This window comes from Lepidochelys kempii, chromosome 26 (genome assembly GCF_965140265.1).
Source record: "Lepidochelys kempii isolate rLepKem1 chromosome 26, rLepKem1.hap2, whole genome shotgun sequence".
In the NCBI taxonomy this organism is placed as follows: Eukaryota; Metazoa; Chordata; order Testudines; family Cheloniidae; genus Lepidochelys; species Lepidochelys kempii.
In genome coordinates, this window is record NC_133281.1 from 1,054,945 (window position 1) to 1,076,211 (window position 21,267).

At 44.9% G+C, this 21,267-nt stretch overlaps 1 protein-coding gene across 5 annotated transcripts in view; it reads left to right on the top strand.

The window, feature by feature from the left end:
- ZMAT4 (zinc finger matrin-type 4) overlaps nt 1-21,267 on the top strand; it is a 424,404-nt gene that overhangs the window by 160,811 nt on the left and 242,326 nt on the right. For 3 of the 5 annotated variants that reach the window (XM_073325308.1, XM_073325310.1, XM_073325312.1), the window contains 2 exons: nt 449-1,373; nt 5,751-5,828. In XM_073325308.1, the coding sequence (XP_073181409.1) occupies nt 449-464 (16 nt within the window). In that variant the 3' untranslated portion in view covers nt 465-1,373; nt 5,751-5,828. The remainder of the gene's footprint in view (nt 1-448; nt 1,374-5,750; nt 5,829-21,267) is intronic. The other 2 variants (XM_073325311.1, XM_073325309.1) reach the window with 2 other exon arrangements.

Sequence of the window (21,267 nt, forward strand, 5' to 3'; positions counted from 1 at the left end):
ACTCTGACTTGCTGCATAGCACAGGTCATAGGACTTCTCTGAATTAATTTCTGCTACATGTCAATAGCTGTGGATGAATTAGAGCATCTCTCTTAGAAAAACTTGATGTAAAAGTTTCCTGTGATGGAGAATCCACCACAAACCTTGGTAAGTTCTGATGGTTAATCACCCTCACTGTTAAAAATGTGTGCCTTATTTCTACTCCTAATTTATCTAGCTTCAACTTCTAGCAGCTGTATCTCGGTATACCTTTGTCTCCTAGGAACAATTACAAGATGGTATATAATTGAATAAGCAGTCAGCTACATAGGCTGTATTCAGGGTTACATGGGTAAATGATGGAAACAGGTGGACAGAGAGAATCTTATAAAGCAGCAGCAAACAAGCAAAAACAAAAACTAGGAAAAACAAGAAAGAAACTTATCTCTGCTTCCTTTTTGTATTACAGCCTGAAGAATCAATAGTGATTCATCAGTCCAAAGAAGGAAAAAACATCAAGATTTTTTCTGCAGAGAAGAGTCTATTAACCAATAGAAAGGATGCTTTCTTGGACAATGAGCATTTCCTATGTGGATTCATTAATTAACGTATAACTAAATCTTTACTTTGGACAAATACATGGATTTTCTTTTTTAATTTTGTGGTGAGTTAAAATATTTGGATGGATTTTTTTTTTTACCCTTTCAAGATAATATATTCAGCACACAGTCTAAAGTATGATAAATATCCTTTAAGAAACAGCATCTAAACATCACTCATCCTCAAAGACAGTGGAAATAAAATATTTTATTTTTTTTCATATTTATTCTTAGATTTCTTCTGAGAATATAAAATTGCTCTATTAAATTATCCATGATTGTGATGTAATCAGTCTTCAACCAGAAATAAACATGATTTCTTCACCTTCTTCGGCATGATTTGTGTCAACATATAAAGAAAAAAAATGAATCACGGGGTATGTATAATGGATGAATCTTTTCCTTTCCTGTTTGTCTTCAGAAAAAATACATTATGGGTCACAGAACAATGAAAGCTAAAATTAAAGAATAAAATCCTTTTCCTGCCATTCAAGTTTGATTCCTACAGGCTACATGGACGCTACCCCCACTATCGACTTTGCTGAATGCTAACTTACAAAAGACATTAGTCTGTCCACATGATGTTCCTAGGAAGCAAATTGCCTATTTGGAATGTTTCAAGGCAGTGGAAGGAACAACACCACCGATGCCATGCTAGTGGCACACTGTGATTAGGTGAATTGATGTTTCCTCTATAAAACAGATATTTTACCCAGTGCACCAGGTGCTTCTATAGAAAGTAAATGAAGACAGAGGGAAAATTGTGAAAATAAAGGAAAAGGAGCTCAACTCAAGGTGAGGTTCATGATGTGAAAGCTGGATTCCCTTATGCTCCCCTTACACCTACTTAATCCCACCTACTGAAGTAGAAAGGACTCTATTAATGTGGCACATGTACTGATGAGTGGGAAGCGGGTGCAAGAAGGCGAGGGGTGGGAAGGACAGATGGGTGTAAATTAGGCCAACTAAGACTCCTTCCGGACTCCGCTAGACTTGCTGAATTTGACCCCAGTGCCTGCCTTGTCTTTGAGACAGTTACGTATTAACATTGCACTGGGGAACTTGACACCAAGGCACAAGTCCTGGCCCCTTCTCCATGCATGTAGAGGCCTAGTGCCAAATGGGAGTGAGGGCGGGGGCATCGGGATCACTCCTATGCAGCTCATCCAGAGCTTGTCTGTGCAACCCACTGCTGCGGGAGGGATGCACGCTGCTATTCAGGCCCTGATTCAGCAGGCCATCGCTGGTCAGGAAAGCGCTGAGCGTCTGCTTGTACACGCTTGCAGTTAAGCACACGCTGGGCCGAGCGGAGATCGACTTAAGCACAGACTTAAATGCTTTGCTGAACTGGGGCCTATGCTCTTGGGACACAATAGGGTCTCCACTGCTGCTTATTAAGATCAGGCAGGAAGAGCACCTCACCTAATCCTCATTTCTCCCATGTTTCTGCTCAGCACCCAACCCAGATACTAGCAATGGCTCTTAAGCAAAGGATTTGGGCCTAAGTAGTTATCCTGTATCACATAATCCACTGTTCATAGCAATGATATTTATGCTTTGAAAGTGAATGAGTTCAATGGGATAATACCTGTCCAGGAGTTCTGGAGCATCGATTTTTAAACCCTTCAAGGATGGTCCTTTGGTGTTCTGGGGTGGTATCCCGTCAAACTATGTGCAATATTCATTCACTAATTGCTACCTACAACCTGCCACTGTCATGGGTCCCAGTGGCAGAGTGTGCATGCTGAACTGGTGTCACGCACCAGGAGCAAACACAACAGGGTTTATAGGGAGGGAGGGTTCAGCTCAAGAAAAGATCTGAATTCCGAAGATAAAAGCCATTTATCCAGAGTCCCTGACAGGTACCCCTTTGTAGACTTTGGTGGTTCATCCACAGGGAAAGCATTTATTTTTCACTGACTTGGTGGTAGATTGGTAACAAAAATAACTGGAGCCACTGGCAAGCCATATCCTGCAGTATTTTAATTTTTCTGCTGCAAAATCATGCAGCCAGCAGAGGGAGCCCAAGTTAATTATAGGTTTCAGAGTAGCAGCCGTGTTAGTCTGTATCCGCAAAAAGAAAAGGAGTACTTGTGGCACCTTAGAGACTAACCCATTTATTGGAGCATAAGCTTTCATGAGCTACAGATCTGATGAAGTGAGTGGTAGCTCACGAAAGCTTATGCTCCAATAAATGTGTTAGTCTCTAAGGTGCCACAAATACTCCTTTTCTTTTTTCAAGTTAATTACCTAACCCATTTTTTTCTTTGTTTGTTTGTTTTTTAGTATAGGTCTGCTTGTTAGGAACGGAACTAAATGTTATCAAGTTCCAAGAGGGTGCTAGAGACCATGCAGAACAAATGTGGATTGTATGAGCTATAAAACACATCTGCATTTAAAAGGTTCTGAGGACTTTGAGATCCTATGGATTCCAACATAAATATAAACCTTCTCTGTAGGGGAATGTTCCTGGTTGTTTTATGCATGTGCAATAGTGTGATTCTCCCTGGGCTGCTTCTGTCCTTGCTTTCTGCCACCTCTGGAAATAATAGGCTTTGACATTTCCTTTCTGTGCACACTCAACTAGAGGCTGCTTCACACCTTTGAAGTGAACAATGATTCATCAGTTCCTTTACCAGGAGAAGTTGCAGCAAGGTGCAAATGGACACTGCAAGGACACTGGCCTGCAGCTACTGGAAATTAGCCTGACACAGGATCAGGGATACTTCTAATTGAATCCACAGGCCACCACAATGCCCTGCAGATTTGTGTGTATGATAGAGAGGCGAACAAATTATGTACAGTTCATTAATCTTTGTCCACCTGGCTGCAACTTAATTAAACAAACAAATAAGGTATTTCTTCTGGCACTTAAGTGCTAGGCAGCACTGTGTTCCTTTCAAGCATTTTATATCTAAATGTGGGTAATTATCTGGAAAACTGTAGTCCAGACACTAACTTGATTTATTTTTTTATTCGTAGCACTGAAATGCTAGTGCTAAATTCACTATCACATTCCAAATAAATAAAATTCAGAAAAAACCCAGCAATGGATGCATTAAGTGCTGCTCGTTACCTTTGATTTATACCTCTCTCAAAGGGAAGGTATCAGAGTAGCAGCCATGTTAGTCTGTATCCTTAAAAAGAAAAGGAGGACTTGTGGCACCTTAGAGACTAACAAATTTATTTGAGCATAAGCTTTTGTGAGTACACAATGGTTTTTACAGTGGCCGAGTCTTTGGATAATGGATAAGTGAGTTTGAGTCAGTTTCATTGTAAACCATGTATTAAACCTTATTCTTGACAAATGTAAGAATCAGGCTCAACAATTGGTCATTATTAAGTCATGAGGAGATAGTAAGTAGTAAATCTACTAGACGCTACTGGCCGGCTTTGCTGAAATGAATGCCTTCTTGTCTTACAAGGTCAAGCAGGTGCTTATACCTCCAGAATTCCATCACTAGAGGCAATCCTGTTCCCAAATCTAGATCACAATGGTCCCTTCTGGCCTTGGAATCGATTAATCTAGTTCGTGGGCTGAAGCAAGGCATGGATTTCAGGATCATGGATCCTATGGCTCCAGCTAAGCTACAAAGGGAAAGAAATAGGCCTTAATCTACTGCTAACATAGGCGTTTTGTGATTAGGATGGTGGTTTAGCTTCTTTTTTCTCTTTAGAGTCTTAGATCTAACCACAGCCAAGCAGAGGGCACGTAGTGACTTCTGTTGCAGCTTCTCCTTCATGCCCTTCAAAAAAATGATTATACAGGGAAGGAGCTCTTTAGCTTTATCTCTTGCCAGTAATATTTTATTTTCCCTCTGGCTTTTGGATTCTCTCACCGAGAATTGCAAATGCTCTACCATATTACCACCTGCTTTGCCCTTATGATGAAAACAAGCAAATGTGTACCAGTGGAAATTTTTTCTTTCTCTTGCAAAAAAACATTAAAAGTCAAAACTCACCAGTTTCATTTTTACATGAGCATTTTTTTCAGTACTGTGGGAGAGAAGTGAGGTGATTATCTCCTAAATTAGGATTAAGATCAATAATAGATGCTGTTCTGTGGAATCCTGCAGAGTTTCTCCTGCCAGCAATGAAGACTAACTAGACCCCTTCCAGGCTAAGAAGTCAGGCTGCTATTTGAATTATACAATTCTTTGGCATAACTCAAATGAAATCTGATGGCAAAATGCTCTACTTAATGGAAAAGCACCAATATTTTTTTTGGGGGGGGGGAATATACCACTATTTTAACTTAGCATTTAAACAGATTTATTAAGGTTCCTTCAATTAATAGTTGGAGTAACTGGCTTGACAAATACTAAGAAAGAAAAGGAGTACTTGTGGCACCTTAGAGACTAACCAGTTTATTTGAGCATAAGCTTTCGTGAGCTACAGCTCACTTCATCGGATGCATACTGTGGAAAAAGCATTTTCCACCGTATGCATCCGATGAAGTGAGCTGTAGCTCACGAAAGCTTATGCTCAAATAAATTGGTTAGTCTCTAAGGTGCCACAAGTACTCCTTTTCTTTTTGAGAATACAGACTAACACGGCTGTTACTCTGAAACCTACTAAGAAAGAGTCACTATTGGCTACATTCATGTCTCAGTAAATAAAAATAGAAATTGAAACGTCGGGGGACCATCCCCTTCAAATCACAGTTGAGATATTCAAAATTGACTAGGGCATTTAGACACAATTAGCTTTAAAATTTAGTGTGTTGTGTCTCTAAATGCCTTTGTCCACTTTGAAAATCTCACCCTTTACATTTGGCCTGTATTTAGTTTTGTTGAAAGGCTTAATGAAGCAAAGAAGGAGATCGAGAGAAATACATGATCTTGCTTGTTTATAATTAGCACACATGTTTTTAAAAAGTTCTCTCTGCTCCTGGAGTGAGGTGAGTAAAAGCAAAGACTGACTGAGAGAGAGCACAATAGCTTTGCTCAAATAATTCTTGATTGAAGCTGGGCACAAAATATTTCCGTCATCCCACAGCTGTCGCTACCTATGGAGAGGGGATATTAAGTTCTTTGCCTGAAACGCATGCGCTGTTCGATAGCTGCAGAACGTATACTGCCTTTGAAATGGACAGATGCAATAAGTTACAAGTACTTCTTAATTACAGTCTTTCTGGAACTGATTTTTCTTTCATCACTTTGTTTATATTAGATGGGGAAATGTCTGGTGGAGGAAAATACGATTTAACAGCAAGTAGATCTTAGATGAATCTCTCTTCTGGGTGTTCAGGTAGGAGTAATAATTGCGAAAGTCTCTGTACTAACACAGTGCTCCACCTTGTGTGAAAATCTCAACATCAAAGTCACAAATGAGCCTCATTCCCTCATATCATAGAAGGAAGGAGGTGCCAGCATACTGTGTTGTCAGGAAGAAATCAATTTCTTCAGTGCTTTGACCTCTTTACTAACTGATGTCACTTTCGCTTTACATGTTTTAAATAGTAGTTCCTAGGCAACTATAGTAATGGGCTAGGTATAGACGTGTAGATGAAATGGTATGTGATGCACAGGTTACTAGTTCAGTAGCACTTAGTCGCAGTAGTATTTCGACTCCAATGGAAGTTGGGACTGCCTTGTGCTAGGCACTGTGGGTATAACCACAGAGACAGGCCTTGCCCCACAGAGTTTATCCTCACTACAGACAAAGGAAGTTGCAGCCTTTCCCACGTACACATGCCTGAATTGCACATGTGGATGCAAATTTACACTTGCCTCTCAACATGGGCCAAAAAACATCACTTGCCGCAGCCAGTGCCTCCAACCGGTGTCTAATTCCCTCTTCCTGAGCAAGGTAATCTGAAAACGAGCAGAGAACCACCCTCACCTTTGCTGTTATGAAAGGCCCTTCCTGTTGTTTTGAATCCTGGCTAGGGCACAGAAATGTTATTGTCTGTGCTGGGGCAGACTCCTCCCTGTCCCTCAGAGATGCCCCACAGACCCACCAGGGCCCAGAGAATGGCTCTGAACTAGCCCAGACCAGTTTCTGGGCGCTGCGGCACTCTACGGGCCAGATCGCTGCATGTGGCCGTGCAGATGCCCATTGTCAGTCTCTATCTCAGGCGCTGAAGAACGAGGAGGAGGGGAGGCTTAGGCACTGGTGGCAGTTGCTGTCTAAAATCTAAGTAAAACCACTGAGAGAGACCCTGAAACAACAGATGCCAGAAGCTCTGCGTCTCCTTCATATCTGATGGAGGCAGAGCCATCTCGTGCTGCCCCAGGGCAGGGATGAGCAGCAGGAGCCTGACAGATGCGTCTGTGAGACGAGGGAAATATTACTGGGCTGCATCATTCTCTCCTCTGAGGGGCATCTGACCCCTCATTGTCAAGCTAGACTGCAACCTTAGACTCCTTATTGCTCCTGTATACCTGGATAGTCCTAGGTACTGCTCTGCAGCTGGCCAGGAGGGTTTGGCCACAGTGATAAGCACATTCATCACTCCAGGCTTGGCTAGGCTAGGCTACTGCAATTCACAGTGTCACTGAAAAGCAGTAGCTGGCTTGAATGGAGCAGAATGCTTGCTTAGCAACACAAACGGCCATAAATAGATTGTTTTGGGAGTGCTGGGACAGTAGGAGATGAGCTTCAAAGTCATGGGCCTAATCCCTTATAGACTCATAGACTTTAAGGCCAGGAGGGACCATCATGATCATCTAATCTGACCTCCTGCACATTGCTGGTCACAGAACATCACCCACCCTGTCCCTAACCTCTGGCTGAGTTACTGAAGTCCTCAAATCACGGTTTAAAGACTTCAAGTTACAGAGAATCCACCATTTATTCTAGTTTAAACCTGCAAGTGACATGCTCCACACTGAAAGGGAAGGTGAGAAACCTTCAGGGTCTCTGCCAATCTGCCCTGGGGGAAAATTCCTTCCCAAACACAACTCTGGCAATCAGCTGGACCCTGAGCATGTGGGCAAGACCCATCAGCCAGATATTTGCTGCTAGCAGTCGCAAATCAACTACATGCCATTGTAGGCAGCCCCATCACACCATCCCCTCCACAAACTTACCAAGCTCAGTCTTGAAGCCAGTTAGGTTTTTTTCCCCCACAGCTCCCTTGGAATGTTGTTCCTGAACTTCACTCCTGTGGTGGTTAGAAACCTTCACCTAATTTCAAGCCTATGGGCTTTTAAGCCTCCTTAAATAACACATCTCACTCTAAGAGCAAGGCTTCCTGCAACAAGTGTGCTCACTGGGGCAGTGGAGTTGGGGGAAGCTGGTGAGAACAGGAGACCAAGTTTTCTCAGCATTAGATGGTTCTTCTAGCCAAACTGTCCTGTTTCTTTAGCCAACCTGTAGCTCATACCTAGGAAGGTCTACATTGAAGAACTGCTTTCAGATCTGTTCATTTTAAGATTTATCTAAACTAATTCCTCCTGTTGTACAGAAATGGCATAAAACATATATTTCCTAAGGGTCTTACCTGCTTCTAATCAGAAAGATTTCAGAGCACAGCTGAGGATGTGGCTGCATCTGGTCACACTGCCCAATGCAAGACGAAAGTTGGCAGGAGCCCTTTCCTAGTGGGACATAGGCCACTGAGGGTTCAGTGAACTGCAGATGTGAAACCGTCCTGCAGAAGGAAAGGGCTGGGTGCATTGCAGAAGCAAATTATTCTCTGAGGATAGTAAACATACAGAGCAACCCCTACATAATTAATTCATGCTCCAGTATTAAGGCGTTCATGTGGTTGAGGGAGGAGTGTTCAAAGATGAGTGCGCTGCTCATTGTGTGGTTTCATGTACTGTTTTCTGCGTAATAACATTGGAGGACTTCATGTTTCTAAAGCTAAATTGGCTCTTTATTAAAGAACTATCTGCAGAGGTGCTACAACTGAAGCTAGCATTCCAGCCATGTGCACACAGATGGACTTCCTGATGCCTCCTCCAAACTCTTCTACAGGGTGACCAGACAGCAAGTGTGAAAAATTGGGATGGGGGTGGGGGGTAATAGGAGTCTGTATAAGAAAAAGACCCAAAAATCGGGACTGTCCCTATAAAATCGGGACATCTGGTCACCCTACTCTTCTGTGATGCTTCCCAGGGTCAGCCAGGCTGTGAGGCACCTCACTATCACCTGCCCTTAGCATGAGGAACCTTTGTCTGTGCCTGCCAGGAGTCAGGTCCCTGACTCTCCCAGCCACAGGCAACACAAGGTCTTGTCTCAGCCCACATGGGCTTTACTGTCCCTCATGCAGGCTAGTGATAGACACACTCCAACCCCTGAGTCCTCTGAGCATCCCCCAGCGCTGTCCAGCCTCTTATCCACTGGATACTCATAGAAATACCAGGCCTGCTGTTCCCAAAGGAACAGTACCCCACAGCTTAGTAGTTACGCCTTAGAACACAGCTCTGCTGAACTCACAGCACTTATACTTGTTTCCTCTAATAACAAATATAAGGGTATTTAACAAAGGACAGAGAGTCATGTGATTGCAAACAAAAGTACTGGAACCAAAGGGTTACATATACAATAAAATCATAACTTGCATTCTAGAGCCTAAACTCAACTAACAAGACGCCCTCTTGTCTGATAAGGTACTACTTATCCCAAAGTCTTTCCCACAGTGTTTTTCAACCAGGATGGCAGAGACCCTTCTTTCATGAGACCAGGCTTGCTGGCAACTTGTCTCCCCTTGAGGATGGATAAGTGAGGGTTCATCTGCATCCCAGATATAGTTCCAAAAGTTCACTGTCTTTTTTGTAAACAGGATAACTCCTGTTGTGTTTGTTTTTTTCCTGCAGTCTCTGCAATCCTTGGATTGGCATTTTGCTCAGACTGTAAATGGATATCCATTGTGAACCATACAATACTCAATTTGTACACAACCAGCCAGAGAGAGAGATGCATCTCTTCTCCCTGCCTTATATGTGGATCAACTCTTGGTGACCTGCCTTAACTCACAAACCTAGAGAACAGAATTTTTGGGATAGATGCATAATTCCTCACATATTTTCCATACATACATCTTGGAATGATTATGATGACCAGTGTGACACAGGCTTTCATTAGAGACCTTACATGACATTCCTTGGCAAACTAGTATGTAGATCCCAGACCCAGGTGATCCCTATAACTCTCATGCACCCCGTGCCCTCTGCTAGTTGGCACAAAGAGATCCTGTGCACCCATGTGCACACAGACTGATTTCCTGATGCCTCCTTCAAACTCTTTCGACCTCCAACCAGACATGCCAAACCTGCGAAAAAAATGCAGAAATTGGGCTTGTTTTTGGCTTAATTGGCTTGTGAGTTGCTTGTTGGCTAGTTTTTGGCCTGTAGCGTGTTGCTTTTTTGGCTTGTAGCTTGTTGCTTCTTTTTTTTTTGAACGGCTCCCGGCAAGCAGGGGCAAGGGGGAAGAGAGTCAGGGTGCACAGCAGGCCCACCATAGTCCCAGACTGCACGCTGCAGGGATCTAGTCACATAGAGTGTTGGGCTTCTTAGGGATTGGCTTATTTTGGCCTTGTTTTGAAATGGGATTAGCTTGATTTTTGGCTTATTGTGAAAATCAGGGTGCTTATTTACCGTGTGAAAGTTAGCAACGGTGCCTCCAGCCTATGCTTCTCCCGCCAAGTTCCATGCAGCTTGTTACACAGGTGATTTGCCATGGAGAAAAATTCATCCCCAATAACTTCAGGGCCTGTATGCTGGTGATCTCTGACAGCTAATCACAATAAATTAATTATAACACAAACCGTTTTTTTCCCGAAAGAACCACATTACAAGCCATTGTAGTTTCTGTATTTGGTGTTTTCAGAGAGAGAGACTCACAATCCAGACAGCTCATTCTGCTGCAATGAGATTAGCTGCTTATTGCTAGGGCCCCACCGTTTTTCATGGCCATGAAAAACACGTCACGGACCATGAAATCTGGTCTTTTATGTGCTTTTACGCTATACTATACCGATTTCACGGGGGAGACCAGAGTTTCTCAAATTGGGGGTCCTGACCCAAAAGGGAGTTGCAGGGGCGGGTCTCAGTATGGCCAGTCTTATTTCTCTGCTGCCTTCAGAGCTGGGCTCCCGGACAGCAGCCGCCGCCACCAGCAACGGTGAAGAAGCAAGGGTAGCAGTACCGCAAACCCCCCCCCCCACAATAACCTTGCGACCCCCACCCACCCACCCGCCCACCCACACAACTCCTTTTTGGGTCAGGACCCTGACAATTACGGCACCCTGAAATTTCAGATTTAAATATTTGAAATCATGAAATTTACAATTTTTAAAATCCTATGACCATGAAATTGACCAAAATGGACCATGAATGTGGTAAGGCCCTAGTTATAGCCATTCCCAGAGGCATCTGTTCACCCTTCTCCCCAGGAGCACTAATGTGCATGGAGTGGACCATTAACTGGGCTCAAACGGCCTGGCCAAAAGCCAGAAGGCCTGATTCTCATTTACGCCACTCTGGCAGCCTTCCAGTGGGCGTAAGTCACCCCTTTACACTGCCAGGGTGCTGTGAAGTGGTCTTTGTGTAAAGGACAATCAGGCTCAGAGCCTGTCTGCACTGGCAAGTTTTGTTGCTAAAAACTGCCTTTTGGCAACAAAACAAGAAGAGCGTACACACTACAATGGGTACACACTACAATGGGACCTTTGTTGCAAAAAACGCCCAGTTTTGGGGACAAAAAACTTCCACCCCTACAAGAGACTTTTGTCTTTTCCCCTCCCTTTATTGTCGACAAACAGCCAGTGTAGACCCTGCTGATTGTTTTATCCACAGAACTGGCTTCCGCCAGTATCCCACAATGCCTGCCCTGATTGCTCTGCTCAGTGGTTTGATCTCTGCTGCCCTGCAGGCATGCGCCCCTCCCCTTTCAAAGCTCCGGGAAGTATCTGTGTGCCGCTCCCTTGAGGGAACAAAGAAAGAGCAAATCTTGGGAATGCTCCTGTCCTGCCCTGCACTGCACTGGGAACACAGACTGCTGTGCTGCTTTCACAGAGCTACGCATGATGCTGCTCTGGGCAGCTGAGGGGGCTGTGGGAGAACTCAGAGAGAATCCCAAGATGCACCGCGATCGGCTCTTGCTTCCCACAACGGGGCACTGTGGGATACATACCCATCGTGCATTGCTCACCCTGTCGATGATGGTGTCCCCAGTGTGGACACGATCTGTCGACAGAGGGAGCAAGTGCGAACACCCTTTGGCAATTTTTGTTTTGTCGACTTTTGGGTGGCGACATAAATTTTGTCAACAAAACTTGGTAGTGCAGGCAAGCTCTCAGAGATTAGTGGGAAGCTTGTATAGTGACTGGTGCATCAGGCCAGGCTGCTGTGCTCTAGAAAGCAGGAGGTTTGTGATGAGATCGAGATACCCTGGCACGTTCCCCAGCTTTATCGCCTGTTGCACAAAATTTGCCTTTTAGTTGTCTGTATTGTCCTGGGCCAGTCAGGCAGGCTTCTGTCTCCAAATCCTTCTAATCTCTTGCTTTTGCTGAGTTTATTAGGCTTTCAAAGAGAGGCATAAAAAGACAAATCTCCTAGTGGGAACTCAAGGATCCCTACAGAACTTCCTTCCAGGCTGTGCACTTTCTGATGTGTTTGTGTTTTCTGAATCAAGTAGATCACTGCCCTACACTAGGCTTAAACGTTGTGTATAGATACATTAGTGCCCTTTTGAAATGGAACGCAATAAAACAATAAAAAGAGAAGGAGTACTTGTGGCACCTTAGAGACTAACGCATTTATTAGAGCATAAGCTTTCATGAGCTACAGCTCACAAAAATTGCATCCCCTATGGTTACATTAGACTGAAGGGTGAAGACATTTACATTTATTTTCCTCATTAAAAAAATATACTCTGCATTTTTCATGTGGAACTTCTATAGATTATGTAAGTAAATTTCATCTCTTTTAAGGTCAAGCATTTTTCCAACTTAAAGTTCTATGTGACATGCTGTAAAGATAACAGATTTCAGTAATTCAGTGTCATTTTGTTCATTTATCTCTTGCCATGTATGCAGTTACTGAAGATCTGAATCTAAATTGGAACATAGTTGGCACCAGTAGCTACCTAGAAGTTTAATTATAAAATATGAAACCTTCATCCTTTCGAGAAGCACTCTAAGAGAACTTTGTGGCATGTACTAACACACCTGTTTAGACAATGGGACGGCTACTGGAGGGAAAGCTCTAGCAAAGCAAAACACTGCTGTTGTTTTGTGGTGTTTTTAAGCGAAGGTATTATATGGCAGATCTAATACACGTTCTTATCAACTGGCTTCATAGATGAAACTCTATGACAACAATGTATGAAGCACTTCTGCTCCTAGGTACATTATGATGGCATTCTTTTCTTAGGATTAATTTCTCTTTTACAACGATTTCAGGCACTGCTTTCTTTGTTATTTTCCCATTGCATCAACTTAATTAGCAACTCCTGACCTTTAAAAACCCCATTCTATAATCTCCAAATTATGTATGCAAAAATCTATTTTTGTCTCCCCTTCGGGCTATAACTAGCTGTCTTCTGCCATTCTCTGGGTTCATTCTGAATCAGCTGATGACAGCTCATAAAATGCGACTGTACTGCTAAGTCCAGCTGAAAGTCCACTCACCCCCCCATAAAATGTCACTAGGAAGATCCAGGGCCATTGTGTTGTAAGATAAGGACAATATACAGGTTGGCTGGTAAATGTTTCTCTCTCTAGTGTAGTGGCCCCCAAACTTTTAATGTTGCGCCCCCCCTTGCCCCATCTGTGCTCCCCAGCCACAGTTGGAAGCTGGGGCTGGAAGTGGGGCCATGGTAGGGACTGGGGCTGCTGCAGCTGGGAGTGGGAGTGGGACTGGGGCCGGAGCTGTGGACAGGCCAGGAGCCAAGGCCGTGGCTGGGGCTGGGAGCAGGGCCGGGGCCGGGGCTGGGAGCGGGGCCGGGGCCGAGGCCAGGAACCAAGGCTGAAGGCTGGGGCTGGGAGCAGGGCCGGGGCCGGGAGCAGGGCCGGGGCCGGGGCTGGGAGCGGGGCCAGGGCTGGGAGCGGGGCCGGGGCCGGGGCTGGGAGCGGGGCCGGGGCCGGGGCCGGGAGCGGGGCCGGGGGCGGGGCCGGGGCCGGGGCTGGGAGCGGGGCCGGGGCCGGGGCTGGGAGCGGGGCCGGGGCCGAGGCCAGGAACCAAGGCTGAAGGCTGGGGCTGGGAGCAGGGCCGGGGCCGGGAGCAGGGCCGGGGCCGGGGCTGGGAGCGGGGCCAGGGCTGGGAGCGGGGCCGGGGCCGGGGGCGGGGCCGGGGCCGGGGCTGGGAGCGGGGCCGGGGCCGAGGCCAGGAACCAAGGCTGAAGGCTGGGGCTGAGAGTGGAGCCGCAGCCAGGCCGTGGTTGGGGCCACCAGCCAGGGCCATGGGTGGGTGCAGAGCTGTGGCCGGGCTGGGAGCCAGGGGACCCCCAATGTTCGTCCATGCTCCTATAGGGGGACCACTGCTCTAGTGTGTCCCCCATTTGCATAACTGCCATAAGCTCAATTTCTACGCTGCAGGGTAAATATTCTACTCTAATTTCCTTCTTCAGAGGACAGAATGTCAGGTCAGAAATGATGATGGAACCATTTACACTGACAAAGTGAGGTTTGTGTTGATCTAGCCTTCAAGAGCTAGCCCTGGAGGCGCCGCAGCGCTGTTAAGAATGCAGAACGCACTGCTTTTCTCATCTCATTCTCCTGTGTTACTGTATCTTGGTTCAGAAGTTCTATAAAATGCCTCCACTATAGCAGTTCCCAGGCCATTTCCCTGACACTTTCATGCAAACCACGACCCTGTTAGCGCTCCACAAAAGCAGCACTTGATACAACCGACCTCTTTGACTAACCAGGATCCAGCCTTACATTGCTTAGCATGCTAACAGAGAAGCTTGCCAAGGGGCCACTCCACTTAGGACATGGAACAGAGAGTATGGAGCAGGTACACAGGCTAACCTGGCCATGCTGTTTATATACCTTACCCTGGCAGAGAAAGGGTTAACAGGAGCTTGCGTGCTCAATTAGCCCACCTGGTCGCACCTAGAGTGGCATTAGGCACAATTAGTTACCAGATGCAGCTGGAGCTCAGAGCAGTGGAAGGAGCGTGTCAGCAGGGAGGTGAGCTAGGGGAGAAGGGGTATAGGATTTCCTCCCGCAGGGGGAAAACCCTGTGGGGAGCTAGTCCTGCGGTGGGACTGATACAGGGGCTAAACTCCGCTGAGGCAGACCTGTGGGTTGGTGTTCTAGAAGAGGAACAGACAGCTGAGAAGAGATCAGAGGGACTAACACGTCGAGCCCAGGACAGGCAGGAGCAGCAGAAGTTGTTTGGTTTCATTTGGGGGGTTGATTTCTGCTGGGGCGAAGCAGCCAGTTCTCTGAAAGAAAAGTGGGGTTGAAGAGCAGCTCAAGAGGGCTGGATGTTATTTGGTGACCAGTATTGCATGCGAGTGTGATGACCCCAAAGGGGGGACTTTAGTGGGATCTGGCCCGAGGCCCCATTCACCAGACCACAGCAGCCCAAGGATGAGAGGAGGCAGAAGTGTCCCAGTGCTGAGTCTTGCTACGAGGAGTTGCTCCAGGATGGTGAGTCAGTCACAACATCCATATATGCTCCTATTGCTAGGCTTCTGCACAGCTCTTGATATGGTTGAGTATGGAATCCTGTTGTCCTTCCTTTCTTTTTCTGATTGATGAGATGCTTTGTGTCTGGCTGCTGGCATGTGTTGCGCGGTACGCCATCCCCTTGGCAAATGGGTGCTATCATCAGAGCCAGTGCCACAATATTTCCTTTGCATTGTCCCGACTGCATCTATAAGCTGGTGCTACATCCCATCTATAAGCTCAGGCTCCTCTGAAGGCTGATGTGCAACAGAACTATCTTCTCTCGGACACCCCTGCCTTTAGAAGAACGACTGTTTGTTTCACTTGTCTTGTAATTGTTCTCATTCAAAGCCATACATTTCCCTGCTCCCCTGGTAGTGCTGGGGAATACAGAGCTGCTTTTTTTTTTTAATGGACTAAAGATGGAAAGCCTTTCATTTGGAATTAAGTACCTACTGGCTTTGCTTATGTTAGTTTAGTATATGTGGTAGCAAGAGCTCATTTCTCTGAATAGCAGAGATGGGTTTGTCATACCAATCAGTGCAGGTGCTTGAAGGGAAGCAGTTTAAACATAGTCTTTCTACACAGTCCGCTGCTCGCTAATCAAACTTTGTAACAAGCTCATAGATCTTGCCAATAGCCTTTGTCTAATATGTTTTTAATCAATGTGTGGGCTTCTAATTTGCATATTAATGGCAGTGAGGCACTGTCAGAAGGTGATGCTGAGGAGCTGGTTATCATCATGTTTATGTAGCTAGTTCAGACAGAAAAAGAAAAGAGAGCTGCTAGAAGTAAGAAATAGCAGGAGTTGCATCTCTTCTACAAGGCCTGATGGTGTCTATCACCATCATTTTAGTCCCATCTTGATAACGCATAAAATAATACAGCCATTAGTCTTTTGTTTTTGTTTCTTTTTGAAACAGGGACAATTTACGTGCAGAATGAGACATGACTTATGACTGTTGGGATATGTCTAAGCAGCTATTGTCACGTTTTCAGTGGGCAGTTGTGAGTCATAAAATACCAAAGACCTAGTCTGACCTGATGGAAGTAGCAACTTGCTGCACCTGGCCCCACCAAAATAATTGAAAGTGACCACAGTAAATAGAAAAATAGAATGGTGCAGTTCACTCCCCTGGTTGCTGGTATTTTAAAGTTTCCCCTCAGTGTAGTTAAGGTCTAATCAGCCTGACTTCTGTAATTTCTCATGAGGATAAAATACTTGTGGGGTTTCTCATAAAGCATGTTTTATGATAAAACTGAACAGTGGCGTCTGGTGTGTAACTCAGAACCTGACATGCTTGCAGAGAGCCGTGCATGTCTGTGCTGCATACTGGTGTTTCCATATCAAAGGGTACATGGCCAGGAGTTTGACAAGTGAGGGCTCAGGAAAGTACAGAGAGAGGCCCTGTTTAAAAATACTTAGCACTGATTGTCTGTCCCAAACATCACTTCATAAACACCCTGTGACATAATCCAATATTATTATCCCTGCTTTTCTGATGAGGGGAATGGAGGAATTGAGGCAAATGATCTCATTTTAATGAGACTTAGGCATTCTTGAAAATTCTATACAAAGTTAATATCTTAGCTCTCTCTGCCTTTGTAGCTTGAGGTAAGGGATTAGCTCTTGTGAAGGATGGTCTTGGGGTTAAGGCACTGGACCCTGGGACACAAGAAAGCTGGGTTCAGTTCTCGTCTCTGTCATAGACTGACTCCATTTCCTCTTCTGTAAAATGGGAATAGTTGTGCTTTCCTACCTTGATGGGAAAGAATTGGAAGAATACATTCATTAATGTTGGTAAGCCACCCCCATATTACAGTGAAGGAGGCTGTGTAAGTATTTCTCTGCAGAGATCCTGGCTCCCAGTCCTGTGCATAGACCATAACTTTTCTCACTAAAGGATATTGTGCTTTGTTGGTGTATGAATGGGTGACCCTCTCTCTTTGGCCTGTTCTAATGTCCGGGCTAGTTGTGTTAGAGCCATTAGGTCTGAAATGTGATCGGTGGTTTAAGAAGGTTGGGTTTATTATTTGTTTTCTCTTCTGTGAGAACTTTCTACCCTGAGATTTAGTGTATTGCCAGCAAGGCTGCTTACACAAGAAGCTAATTGAGAATGGCTTTATGTACTTTGCCACGGATACTGTTTATTACCATAACCTCTGAAATCATTAATGAAGTGTTAGCCAAAGCTACAGACAGAATCAGAGCTGGGATTAGGGCTGTGGAGCTCCCAGTCCTGTAATCAGGCCCTGAGGCCTGGAGGGTGAGCTGATATACACTGGCTGGCCTTCTCTCTTCCTATATAAACTTCCATGCTACACTGCTCAGCAGAAAAATTATAGGCAGCCAAAAGAAGAGATGAAAGGAGAGAATACGGAAGTGGGGGTGGGGGGAGAGCGTGTTCATTCCAGCACCATTGTGATTCTTCTGAGTGCTATTGTATTTCTCCGGTAGAAAAGGACAGGTTTCAGAGTAGCAGCTGTGTTAGTCTGTATTCGCAAAAAGAAAAGGAGGACTTGTGGCACCTTAGAGACTAACCAATTTATTTGAGCATGAGCTTTCGTGAGCTAGAGCTCACAGGAAAAGCAGCGTCTCTGGGCTAGCAGGGGCTTGGAGGACGTGGAGCAAATTAGCACTCCCAGTGTTTGTCTTAGCGCTAAACCTACTCCACTCTTTAGACAAGTGTAAGTAAATTTTAAATGTGCTCTCCTACCATGAGACCAAAGAACATAGTTAATAATGCACGTATGGAGATGGAACAAAGGTGTTTCTCTTTTCTTAATTCCATGCTGTGAACAAAGCAGGTAGTGCTGTTCCCCTTAAGGAGTGATCAGCCCAGGGGAAGGTAGAATTAGTGAAGGGGCAGCCAACCTTTCCAACAGGATCCCAGTTACTGTACTGGAAAAAAGTAACCATTGGTCAGCATTACCCCACATTCCACTCAGAAAGAGCACACTGGATAAGAATGTAAAGGAAGTCAGTGTTAACTGTCTACCCCAAAACCTCATTTGCTGTGTAAGTTGCTTGCAGCAGGGGAGTGAGCTGAAAGCCAGGGTAAGGCATTGTTCATGTATCTAATTCATAAATATTAAAAGTGACAAGACTTAAAAAACCGAACTGCTCACAACTCCATGAGCAGAGACACCCAGTGTGGTGAATTATGGGCTTTCAATCACATCAGCTCCATAAGAATAGACTCACTGTAGCTAACTTAAATCATAGTCTGCAGCTCCTGAAACTGCCTTCTATGTACTGTTTATGGGACAAAGAGGAATATAAGATTAAATTTAAAAAGAAATAAACCCATGAACATTCATTATAAAGAAAGTGGCTGGAGTAATAGCAGAAAGCAAAGATGTAGGATGTATGTTTTGCTCCAGAATTAAAATGCATTTATATAATCATAGCTGTTAGCATAGAAAATGTAAGTATCTGGGTGAGTTTAAATATTTTACAACAGTGAGGTTTACTGGATTCTTGCAAAAAGCCCTTATTTCATCAGGAGATATAACAATATTTCAAATAACTCTTTCAGTCGGGACAATATTTTATCTGTTCCTCGCTGCTGGAGGTGAAGACTACATCCATCTAAGCAAAAACCCCTTACAAGTTGGTTATGGGTGATTACTTGAGACAATTTTCTACAAAATTGAGAAGTTTGGCAACCTGCCCATTATCACATTGGCATATTCAGCAGTAACGTTGAAGAGACAATATTATGAAGTTGTATCCCACCCCTTTGATACAAGATGACACAATTATCATGTATGGTGTGTAATGCCAACCCCACAGTGGTATCAGAGCCTAGTACCTTAAATGCAGTCCTTTACTACTTGAGCTAACAGCAGCCTTAGCTGGTAGCAGTGGTAGGCTGTAATCCTGGAATAGGAGAAGTCTCTACAGTAAGATGCAGCACACTGAGTGAGGCAAAGCTTATCCTGAGTTATACAGGTGTTCAAATTCCCCATATGAGCCTCTTCTGTGCTATGTACAACTATCACACAGCATGGGAAGAATTCAGAGTAGCAGCCGTGTTAGTCTGTATCTGCAAAAAGAACAGGAGTACTTGTGGCACCTTTGAGACTAACCAATTTATTTGAGCATGAGCTTTCGTGAGCTACAGCTCACTTCATCGGATGCATACTGTGGAAACTGCAGTAGACATTATATACACACAGAGACCATGAAACAATACCCCCTCCCACCCCACTGTCCTGCTGGTAATAGCTTATCTAAAGTGATCATCAAGTTGGGCCATTTCCAGCACAAATCCAGGTTTTCTCACCCTCTGCCGCCCCCCCCCCCCCGCACACACAAACTCACTCTCTTGCTGGTAATAGCCCATCCAAAGTGACCACTCTCCCTACAATGTGCATGGTAATCAAGGTGGGTCATTTCCAGCACAGATCCAGGCTTTCTCACCCCACCCCACCGCCCGGGGGAACACACACACACACACACACACAAACTCACTCTCCTGCTGGCAATAGCTCATCCAAACTGACCACTCTCCAAGTTTAAATCCAAGTTTAACCAGAACTTCTGGGGGGGGGGGGGTAGGAAAAAGCAAGGGGAAATAGGCTACCTTGCATAATGACTTAGCCACTCCCAGTCTCTATTTAAGCCTAAATTAATAGTATCCAATTTGCAAATGAATTCCAATTCAGCAGTTTCTCCCTGGAGTCTGGATTTGAAGTTTTTTTGTTTTAAGATAGCGACCTTCATGTCTGTGATTGCGTGACCAGAGAGATTGAAGTGTTCTCCGACTGGTTTATGAATGTTATAATTCTTGACGTCTGATTTGTGTCCATTTATTCTTTTACGTAGAGACTGTCCAGTTTGACCAATGTAAATGGCAGAGGGGCACTGCTGGCACATGATGGCATATATCACATTGGTGGATGTGCAGGTGAACGAGCCTCTGATAGTGTGGCTGGTGTTATTAGGCCCTGTGATGGTGTCCCCTGAATAGATATGTGGGCACAGTTGGCAACGGGCTTTGTTGCAAGGATAAGTTCCTGGGTTAGTGGTTCTGTTGTGTGGTATGTGGTTGTTGGTGAGTATTTGCTTCAGGTTGCGAGGCTGTCTGTAGGCAAGGACTGGCCTGTCTCCCAAGATTTGTGAGAGTGTTGGGTCATCCTTCAGGATCGGTTGTAGATCCTTAATAATGCATTGGAGGGGATTTAGTTGGGGGCTGAAAGTGACGGCTAGTGGCGTTCTGTTATTTTCTTTGTTAGGCCTGTCCTATAGTAGGTGACTTCTGGGAACTCTTCTGGCTCTATCAATCTGTTTCTTTACTTCTGCAGGTGGGTATTGTAGTTGTAAGAAAGCTTGATAGAGATCTTGTAGGTGTTTGTCTCTGTCTGAGGGGTTGGAGCAAATGCGGTTGTATCGCAGAGCTTGGCTGTAGACGATGGATCGTGTGGTGTGGTCAGGGTGAAAGCTGGAGGTATGCAGGTAGGAATAGCGGTCAGTAGGTTTCCGGTATAGGGTGGTGTTTATGTGACCATTGTTTATTATCACTGTAGTGTCCAGGAAGTGGATCTCTTGTATGGACTGGACCAGGCTGAGTTTGATGGTGGGATGGAAATTGTTGAAATCATGGTGGAATTCCTCAAGGGCTTCTTTTCCATGGGTCCAGATGATGATGATGTCATCAATATAGCGCAAGTAGAGTAGGGGCTTTAGGGGACGAGAGCTGAGGAAGCGTTGTTCTAAATCAGCCATAAAAATGTTGGCATACTGTGGGGCCATGCGGCACCTTGGAGACGAACAAATTTATTAGAGCATAAGCTTTTGTGAGCTACAGCTCACTTCATCGGATGCATAGAATGGAACATATAATAAGATACACACACACACAGACACACACACACACACACACACAGAAGTTGGAAGTTACCATACAAACTGAGAGGGTAATTAGTTAAGATGAGCTATTATCAGCAGGAGAAAAAAAACTTTTGTAATGATAATCAAGATGGCCCATTTAGACCGTTGACAAGAAGGTGTGAGGATACTTAACTTAAGGAAATAGATGCAATATGTGTAATGACCCAGCCACTCCCAGTCTCTTTTCAACCCAAGTTAATGGGATCTAGTTTGCATATTAATTC